The 10,700-nt window shown below is 46.3% G+C and overlaps 1 protein-coding gene across 1 annotated transcript; it reads right to left on the bottom strand.

Moving 5' to 3' along the window:
* On the bottom strand, nucleotides 1–6,868 carry OTOP2 (otopetrin 2). The gene is made up of 6 exons (XM_006262446.4): nucleotides 6,347–6,868; nucleotides 5,907–6,043; nucleotides 5,134–5,192; nucleotides 4,188–4,318; nucleotides 2,762–3,648; nucleotides 1–1,502 (listed from the first exon to the last, which is right to left on the bottom strand). The coding sequence occupies exons 1-6, from the start codon at nucleotides 6,726–6,728 to the stop codon at nucleotides 1,332–1,334; spliced, it is 1,767 nt and encodes a 588-aa protein (XP_006262508.1). The 5' UTR covers nucleotides 6,729–6,868; the 3' UTR covers nucleotides 1–1,331.
* Nucleotides 6,869–10,700: the final 3,832 nt, after the last annotated feature.

Raw genomic sequence — 10,700 nt, 5'->3', positions numbered from 1 at the left:
TCAGAGCATATGATTTTCATTTATTCTTTCAAAGAATATGCAAAAATCACTGGGGAATGATTGTCAGCTTTCATCACTGCTGCAATTTCCTTCTGTGGTACAATAATGTTTTGTTCTTTTGTAAATGCTTTGTCTGGAGAGAGAAACTGAGCTGTACCACATCGCATCATTTACTGATACCGGTCCCCCCCACCTCACTCCCCACCAAATGGAGCCCAGACTGTTTGAGCCTTGTTTCACCTTGTGCATACACATTGTAGCTCTGCGACCTGATGCACAGGCCTCACTGGGAGGCCTTGGCCCTCATCTAAGGTTCAGATTTGGTCTCTAGGATGCACTGGGTCTTGGGCTGCATTGTGTGGTGGAGTGAAGCCTTTAGTCATTCACTGTTACACTGAAAATCAATAAATATATTTATACAAAAAAGTTCATATATTAAAAAAATCATTACGCTATTAAAACTCCCCTCTTTCTCAGTCTCCTCATCATTAACCTTTGGATGTTCCAGCTCCTGAGCCCTGATTGAGGAAAGCACTTAAAAGCATGGGATTATGTGTGTCCCTATTCAGGGCAGCTTTTAATCACGTGCTAAACTCCCTGGACTTCAGCAGGAGTGAAGCTTCGTGTCTGTTCTGGGAAGAGGAAAGCTTTCAATCTGTTGGGGGTCTTTCTCAGCCAGCTGATCAGCAGCTGTAATATCTCATTGAAGGGCAAAATGATGGTGGGTGATATGGGGAGGCTGGTAGGACCCCAGTCAGTGACCGGGAAGATGCGAATGCTGATGGGATCCCAAGAGCTGTCAAGCTTTATCAGTTCAGTTTTCACGTGTGTGTACTTCATTCCTTCCCTTTAAAGCTGAACTCCCAGAGGCAAGACATTGTGCCATCTCCTTTAGTCTGCCTTATACACCTGAGTTATCTCACTGACCCAAATGGGTCATTTACTGCAAGCAGGATGTGGCCTGCATGCAGATGGGCTCTGATCCTATGAGGTTCTGAGGGTTGCCTGGGAGAACAGCATCACTGGCACTGAGGACACTTAGTAGGATCAATCCTGCGAGAAAAAAGGGAGTTCTCTTTTAACATATGGTAGGTAGAGTGCTCATGATTCCAGTTCATTGAAAGCCTTAAAACTTAAACCCAAGCACACACGCGCACACACACATACACGCACAAGTATAAAAATAAAATCTGTCTTCTTGGATTATCCCTGCTGCAGGATCCCACGGCAGGAAATTCCAGCAAGTCCTGAACCACTGAGATCAGCCATGCAGATGTTCAGTCTTGGGGGTAGAAAAGGAGGCTCAAGAGAGCAGTTTCTCGTCTTCCCTTTTAGGACATGATGTAGACCTCCAGCAAGCTGGCGACTGCATGCATCCGATAGAAGATCCCGAAGGGCAAGCAGATGTCCACAATGGCAGACCACATGGACTGGCCATAGAACTCAAGCTCCTGCTTATTGTCAAACTGAGGCCGGGCGCCAAACGCAGGCATTATCCAGAGCTGTATTGTAGGGAGAGAAAGCAAATAGGATGGTCTCAGTGTGAAAGGTGGGACATGGTAAGTAACTACAGCTGCTTCTGCTAAGGGACTTGAAGGGTGGAACAGACAGAAGGGGGAAGATGCATCTTCTATGTCCAGGACCATATCAGAGATGGCCCTTGTGTCCATCCCATTGTCAGGGAAGCCTGTAGTCCTCCAGAAGGGAGAGTACTGAACATTAAAGCCTTGTTTTACTCTCCTCTGCGTATGGGTCCAGCCCATTCATTCCCTGCTGTGCGTGCTAAATCATGGACATAAGGTGATGTAGCTGTATTAGAGTGGCACCGAGTGTGTGCTAATACGTGTGCCTGACTTGGAGAACTGAAGACTGGCTCTGGGTCATGTGCATTATGATGGCTGCATCATCTCATGTCCCTTTTGGTGCAAGTGGGTAGATAGATGAGACCTGAAAGCAATGTTAATGGACCTTAAACACCCTGGATCATGTGCAGACATGGCTTGGCGTTTGGTGACTCTAAAGACTAATCTGTGCTTGGCTTGTTTGGAAGGAAACATGCCTCTTCCTCAGAGCTGCCCTATAAATCAAAGACAAGGGATGCTCAAACTACCCCCAAGTGCTTCCCCTGACAGCATGCAGGATGAAGGCATGACTATAAGACAAGGGAAGGCTTCTCAAAGAAGCTACTGCAGGCTCTGAGGTCTGTCAGTGGAGGTTGAGTGCAAGCTGACCTGGAGATGAAATGCCAGCCCCACTGAAGGCAACGGGATTTCTTTTCTACCACTGTCCTCACTACAAGTAACCTTCCATCTCTGTTTTACATGCCTGCTACTGAATTTAATTTCTTTGGATATGTAAGAAGAGAAGTTAGATCAGGCTCTAGATGCATTTTCCTTGCATAGAAAAAGGAATGGTAAAGGGTTATTGCACTTAATGAAAAATATTGGACTTGACCTCCCCTCTCACTTGTACCAGTTGTACAAATTTTGGGGGTAAATTCTCTTCTGGCACCAATTGCAAAACCCTGCTCTAGGTTGGTGTATCTGTGCTTAGCTATGCCGTTGGAATGCTTATTCCTATAGCATCTTTGATTTCAGAACAGGTGAAGTGAGAGGCAGGTTGTGCTTATGTTTTTTTTCCCAAAGGAGATCCCAGAAACTTGCTAGTGTGCTTTGCTGCTAGGTACTAGAGCAAGTTTTCCTTAGACCACATGCTCTCTTCCCCCAAGGCAGAGAAAATCCCCATTCAGAAATGTACTTACAATTACATTGGACAGTAGCAGGAACAAGGAGATCTCCCTTAAGAATTTGCTCCTCCAGTTCACCTTCTTGGGCGTCCTTATGGACTGCACTTCATCAGAAGCTTGGATTGCTCCTGGGGTGGGGGGTGGGGTGGATCCTAGTACGCTGCCACCATCGGGGATCCGGAGGGATATAGTGTTGATGTTGACAAAGGTGAGTCCATATAAATCTTTCCGGTGGGAACTGGTTTTGTGTCTTTCTTCAGGGGGCTGCCGATGAAGGCCTTCAATGATGAAGATGTTCTGGAATGTGTGCTGGGCGATCATCATCAGCGAGTAGGTCAGGTTGAGGGCACTTATGGTATCCCTTGAAGTGCTGGCCACAACAGCCACGATGGAGTAATAGGAGATGGCATACTGTCCTAGGGCTGCCCCCATTAATAAGGCCACATCCAAAGTTCTTGTTGGGTTCTTGTGACGGTCCATGTCTCTCTTGTCAAACCTGTAGACGATGGAGCCTCCAATGCAGACCGCAGACATCAGGCTTAGGCAGACTACGTTGAAGATGTAATACATGATGAGTGCTTGGTTCTTCTTCTCCTCATCACTGTGGGTGTTCACTTGCACTTCATACACTATGAGAACCCCCAGCCCACTCACCAGTACGATGAGCCCCAAAACTATCCCCACAAAGAAGGTCCTTCTGAAAAGCCTGAACTTCAGGCGGTGGACAAGGTGGGCGTGATCGTCTATGAGGCGTCCAACATTCTTCCACATGACATACACCATGGCAGAGGCAAAGAGGCTGTACTCTATATTGAAAGGGTACAACCAAAAATAGCCGTTCTGGAAGATCTCACAGATTTGGGTTTTGCATTTACAGATATCTGCTGAGGAAGATTTTCCAGCTGGAATCAAAAAGACATAAACATGTTACAGTATGTTTGTAGAGCTCAAGCTTTTAGCAGGTGGCTCTGAAAAGCCTGGGTAGGCTCACTGAAATCCATGAGCAAAGGTAAAAGTAGATGTCACGACTTTTAAACATCAGACCAATTAAACCCGAGGTTATCTTTTGTTAAACATTAGACAACAACCCTCTCTTCCTCTCTCTGCCCATTTCCCATCCCTTCTTTTTTCTTTCTGTCCTGTCCCATTTCTTCCCCTCCTTTCCATTTTCCATTTTTCCCTGCATCCTTCCCTATTCATTTCAGTCCTGCTTCTTCAAATTCATTCCCCATTCTGATCCCTCCTAGGTGCAAACTGAGAAATAAATACCAAAGGCCAGATCATGATATTTCTGCTCAGACTAAATAGTACCTTAACTCTATGTGGTCTTTCTGCATTCATACATGAGTTACCACTCAGCATGAATAAAGGTGTGAGAGTGCTTTGTACCTCTGTGGCCTACACTTCAGGCCTTGGCAGTTTTTAATAACTGGCAAATTACCTTTCATAATCCATGTTCCCACTTGCTCAGTTGTGGAGTTGAATTTTGAGTGTGATTTATGCACAGACTCATCCGTTACTGCTGACATCCACACAGCCAGGTTCGTGGTCAAAGTCAGCATCAAGCCACACCTGTACAAGAGAAAGGAGATCCATGGTGTCAAGACTTGGCCTACTCCGGGCCCCAAAGTGCTCTTCAAACATTGGTGAATTGATTGTCACTACTGTAAGGCAGGCACAGGTCATCACCCCTATTTTATATAGAGAGAAACTGGAGGAGAGCCAGTGATTGCTTGAGTTTACAGAGGAAGTTGCTGGAGAAAAGAAACCCAGGTTTCATGACTCCTGGTCTACTGCTCTAACCACTCCTTGTTGCTTTCCCTTTTCATAATGACTAGTAAGCTTTGATTAAGTCTTGATTCCTCTTGTTTCCAGCTCAGCCTTGTAGCAGGGAAGGCCTGGAAATCCGGTGGGCTAACGGGTCAGAGTTGGCCTGTCCAGAAAAGTGGATTCAGCCTTGCAAAAGGAGAATGTGAGATGCATTGATTTGGTTTCTTGTTATTTCAGCCTTTGGATCTTCCTGGTGCTCTGTGGTGCTTTGTCTTCCTTCTCTGGTGCCAGGGAGTCATTCAGGAATGCTTTAAAGTGCTACTCACTGGCTTTTTTAACTGTGCCTTTGGGCTACTTGTGGGGATCACTGCTAGATCTCAGAACACAAGCCACCAGTGCCTGAGCTAAGAGCCACAATTGTGAGATGCTGATGTGCCTTGCTTTGATTTTGGCTATAGGGGGCCCTTACCAGGGAAGGAATACTGGTATGAGTGACACGGAGATGGGCAGTAAAGTAGGTGCCTCTGACTGCAGCAGAGGCTGTGTGTTTGTGGCCGAGGGCTGGGAGGCGGTATACAGAAGTCTCCCCCCCACTCCCAGCTGGGTGAAGTACTTACCTGGTGACATCCAGGTGCACTTGGACACAGTGTTTGGCAGAAATCCATAAAAAGTATGTCTGAAAAGGATATAAAAAATGATTTAAAAGGCCCCTCAAACCTGCCAGGCAATGGATCTAGCCACTTCCCCACTTTTCATCTGGCTTATTATCCCTCCCACCCTTCTCCTCTGGCATCACTCCAGGTCCTTTTACTTCCTCAGCTGTTGTAGCTGCCCCATGTTCTCCGCTTGTGCTCTCACAGATCCTCCTCCTGCCTATGCCTGCCGTGGCACTACCTGCTTCCACTGTACCTCACTGCACATCGTTTGCTCCTGTTTCCTCTGCTTTACTCCACAGCATTCATGGAGAATGGGGCTTCCCAACCTGGAAGTCAGATTTCCCTCCCTTTTCCTACTGACAATAAAAAAACAGATGTCAGGGGGCATGGCCACCCCTGCCCTTTCTGTATGGTTAATGGAAGAGACCAGCTAGATGAGAAGAGGATTTCAGGCAGGCAGTCCTGGCAGATGATAGCAATTTGTGCTATGGAAAGCATTTGTGAGCCACTGACCCACAGCAAATCATGATTGTGTATTTATTTATAATAAGTGATCAAGTATGTTCTTGCAGATCGAGAAATGTATGTGAGCTGGCTGGGCCTTCCTTGGGAAGCTCAGTTCAGTCAAAGGGGGCACCTGAACTCCCTGGTCAGATAATAGCTGAGGACCCATTGGGACTCCCTGATGCATTGTACCAGGGCTCAGCCTGGCTTCTCCAGCATGCCCAGCTCACCTGGATGATCACAAAGATGGCCTGCACAACTGGGTAGATGATTTTGATGGCAATCTGGCAGTTCTCGAAGCTGGAGTAATACCCAATTTTAAACACATCCATCACAAGGCTGAAAATGGCAAACATGACCAGGCCTCCTGTGGAGGAATCAGAGGAAATCAGAGGTGCTGCAGTGCGCATGTGTTGGGTGTGGAGGCATGAATGTATGCAAATAGGTGCTAGTACCAGTGGACAAAAGGAGGAAGAGACGCTGTTTTGCTATTTAGAGGTTGATGCCACTTTAGGATTCTCCTCTGAATAGTTCAGGTCTGATTTTTACCTGAATGGTAGAATCAGGCTGATGCATTCCCCCATAGAGCACTTATGTTTGAGCTTCCACCATGGCCTCATTCAGTATCTGCCCCTCGCCCAAAGACTTAGCACGAGGGGGTCTCCCTTACCTCTCAGCCAAACAGGCCCTGCATGGGAGTCCTTGTAGAGGATGGCATTCTGGCGTTTGGAAGTGCCAACAAGGTAGAAGAATATCCAGATAATGACGATCAGCATCATGACAGTCAGCAGGAAGAACACGTCATAGTCATGCACAGCGATCTTCTCAAAGGCCCCACTGCTCACTAGGGTGCAGGCTAATAGCACTAAATGGATAGCCAGCAGGATGGAGAACAAGCGCCCTCCTTTCTTCCAGACCTCCTTGGGCCTGGACGTGGAGGGAGACAGGTGAGGTTGATGGGACAAGGTGTCCTTGTCATCTTTGTGACCCAAGCTCACGATTGAGTCTTCATGTCCGATCTCACTGTCGTTTTGCACGGGATCCTCTGGCATGGTTCAACTAGTGCTGGAGGCAAGGGGTCGTGCTGTTGGGAGTAGAAACCTATGTTACAAAATCAGTGTGGCCTATGGCTGAGACAAAAGGGGTGGGGGAAGCTGGAGATACTCAAAGTAGAAGTCAGGGGAAGGCAGGAGAGCAAGAGATAAAGAGGGATGACTGCTGATATTTTTCCCCCCAAATCCCACCCCAGTCCAGATATTTATCAGATAAATACCTACTACAGCCATGTTTCTCTGAAGTAACTGTGCTAGTGTGAACTCATGGGATACTATTATGAGAGTCCCCTATAGAAGCCTGAAGAAGGTTCAGTATCATAGGAAGATGCAGCTACTGAAGGGAAATGAGAAGAAATTCCCCTGCCCCACTTTGTCCCATTCTGCTGCTATTCTTTCCCTGCAAGACTTCTGCGTTCTCAATGCCAGTTTATTTTTAATGGGGCTGCACTTCTCATTCAGGATACGTACTCTGTTTCTGCAGTTGTTGGAATGCAAATTAGCATCCGTCTCCCTGCTACGGGAACGCCTTAGATTTTAACAGGTTTGTTTAAGAATGTGGAAAACACTTCATCAGTCACGTTTGGTCATTGATACCATTTTGGTTGTGCCTGCTATTTTGCTGCCTTTGAAATGTCATGTTAATGCATGCTTAAGCATGTAGGAATGAATGTAATGTTAGTTGAACATGAAAATTAATTACACATGCCTAATAGACAGTGTAACATGTTTATCGATGTAACCTGTCAGAAAGCACTGGGATGCAGGTAAGATCAAAGGTCTTGGGGCAAATGTTTGCATTTAAGCAGCAGCCTTGAAACCTGAAGATAAAATGCCATGCATGCTATGTGGCATGAAAAGAGACTAATTGAAGCAAGAAGCATGAGAACTCTTCAGGCTAGCACATCATGATCCATACAGATGTATACATTAAAAGAAACAAAGTCACTTAGGCATTTTTTCTAGCTTTCCAACTCATCCAGTGCATGTTGCTACTTGCCCTGGATCAGCTCAGTACTTCTGCATGAAATCATGAATTTATCATAACCTAAACCTGAGGTGAACTATCCTCAAGAGCCAAACTAGCATGTAAAAAGCTAAAAACTGTTCCACCAACCTGCTTTCCCACTGGCAGCCTGAATCTCCGGTCTGTCTTGAGCTTCTCGGCAAAGTTCCTCTTCTCTCAAATCAAGTCAGCCAAGGAATTTATACCTGTTTGGACATCTTGATTTACACCATCTCTGGAACTGACAGTGCTGCTTCATAAACTCAGTAAAGGTCACATGCTCCATTTTGTGCAATGGCTGATTTTAGGGAAGAAAGAGAGAGATGGGGAGATAAGAGTTATATGAGGAGAGGTGTGAGCATGGCTGGGCATGACTTTGGCCACCCCACTAGGTCATGGGTTACAGGAGGAAAAGGTCTGTTAGCTCAAGTTCATCCCCCTGGAAAGGATGGTAGTTGTTTCCACCCCGCCATTAGGACATATTAGATGCTAAAGGGATACTTCATTTGATCTCGGCTGCTGCTCATGGGCTGGACCCTCACCAGCTGTTGTGTTCCAGCCCATATTGCTCCACTCATCCAGGTGAAGCCTGACCCATCTGGACACATTTGTGAGAGAAAGAAAAGAACCCATCCTTATATCCTTTTGGTTCTGGGCCCTGCCTAGCTTCTCCCTGCTCTACTAGTGATGAGGGCAGCATAGTCACAGGACCGAGGAGAACAAGCTGTCCTCACTCGCTTGGTCATGTGGCTCCAGGCAACCCTCTGTCCCAGTGGTTTTCAATCCTTTTTCATTTGCAGACCCTTAAAAAAAATTGGAATGGCAGTGTGGACCCCTTTGAATTGTAAGTGTGGGTACTCACATACTTTTGATTGACCATAGTCATTTTTGCAGGCCCTTAGACATAGTCTGCGGACCCCCAGGGGTCTGTGGACCACAGGTTGAAAACCACTGCTCTGTTCAAATGCAGCCTCAGCCCTGCTGGGCTGGAATGACACCTTCCTCTTTGCCATCGCTTCATTTTCCGTTGCTGTCTTTCATCAAATGATAAGCTTCCCTACACCCCTGCAAGCTTCCCTATAGGAACTCTTGCGCACTTCCAAGTCATAGAGCCATTACATTTCACTTCTGTAGCCAAATATTGGGCTCGTAGCTGCTCAGCCTAAGAACAAAGATGGTCCTTAACAAATAAAGAAAAGTACGCAATGTGTTGGTGAGCAATCTCTTACAACAGACAGCTACCAGGTAAGAATGACCTCCCCTCCAGGTATCACTGAAATTTCATGTCTCCCTTGCAGCTTTCTTTGACTCAAATAAGGCTAATAGGGGCTGAAGAGGGTCCTCCCAGACCTATGTTCCTATCTCCTCTGTTTTCTTTCCTGTAACAATCTATTGGGGTTTGGATAGAGACTGAGCTATAGTCTGTGGACCTTCATTCCCTCTGTTAGCAACAAATGCCCCTTTTCTCTGCAGTACGTTTGCACTGCAGCGTGGTATATAGACACCCAAGACAGCAGTACACAAGCTAGTGGGAGTACCAGAAACAGCCTGACTTTATGCTAAGGATAGGAAGACTCAGCTTAACCATGACTGTTTCCCCTTTGCTGCCCTATGTTGGCTGGGACGGGGGCTGTTTTGTCCCCTTTTGTCCTGCTTTTTGCAGTACCCTCAGCTAATTTTTTCATCCCATCTGTATTTGTGTCTGTTAGTGCATTGCTTCCCCTCTCCCTCAATAGACAGAAATGGAAGAGTTAGAATTTTCTTCACTGAGTAGCAGGAACTTCAACTCTGGCATCACCTTTACCATCATAACGAGGAGGATAGTAATAATTATAGAATTAATACTTAAGTAATAGGGAGCTTGCATTACAGGGCGGCCTTTCATCCCAGAGGATCGTCAAAACAAACAGCTCATTATCAAATCACTTAACCTCTTAGGGCCAAATCTGGACTGGATACAATTCTGTTGACGTAAGCAGTTTCTACGTCTGAATTTGGCCTCATCTCTAGAAGACCTATATGCTGCCTAGGGGACTTGGGGAGTAGTTGTCTGCATTGAGATCCATTGGTGTGACCTCAGCCTGCATGAACAGAGCCAAGCTTGCTTTAAACCAGCTATCTTGGGTACAGCAAATTGTACCTGTGGTAGGACAGGGCTTCAGCATGGGCTGCAAAATCTGTCCAGGACCCTGGGTAAAAGCTTCTGTTTACAAAATCCTTTGAAGATGGGGTGGGCCAAGAGCCACTGCTTAATGCCATCTAGGGTGTCAACAGATGTCACATTTATCCTGGGAGAGACTATTTTATCCTGGGACAAAGTCCAATTGTACAGATGGTCATGTTTACTGTCCTGGGATAAACCCTAAAAAACATGTCCTGGCTAGGAGGTCATAACAGTTTATCCCAGTATGTCTGTACAGTTATCACAAGATTGCCTGATTAAATCAGTGGCAGCAAAGCAGTGCTACATTCAGCCACTAACCCTCGATTAGAAGGGTGATGTATGTATATCCAAAACCAGGATATTTTTGTTCTGGGACAAACGCAGGTGCAACTTATCCAGGGACAAATGCAACATCTGTTCCTAGCCTAACTCATATTATCCTTGCCCCCTTAGTTTCAGCATCTCTCTTGCTCTGTCCTTCCCGTCTCTGTATCCTCTTTTAAGTCCCTTTCTCCCTCTCTCCATCCCTCCTTTTCCCTTCCTTAGTATTACTTTGTCTTTCATCTCAGCCCTTTCCCATTCCCTCTTTTTGCTTTTCTCTTTTCTTCCATCTCTCCCCCACTCCCTGCCTTGTCTGTGTGTCTTGTCCCCTGGCCCCAAATGCCACTGATCCACACCAAGCACAGATCTGTTGACTTTGGTGGGGATTTGGCTACTGGTGCCTTTAAAGCGAACCCTTTTCCAACTCTCGTAGCTCAGGTGCACAGGGATCCCATGAAGCCTGAGAGAGCAACAGGAATTT

This window comes from Alligator mississippiensis, chromosome 8 (assembly GCF_030867095.1).
Source record: "Alligator mississippiensis isolate rAllMis1 chromosome 8, rAllMis1, whole genome shotgun sequence".
NCBI lineage: Eukaryota > Metazoa > Chordata > Crocodylia > Alligatoridae > Alligator > Alligator mississippiensis.
The sequence above is the reverse complement of the archived record's forward strand: the minus strand, read 5'-3'. Positions and strand labels throughout refer to the sequence as shown.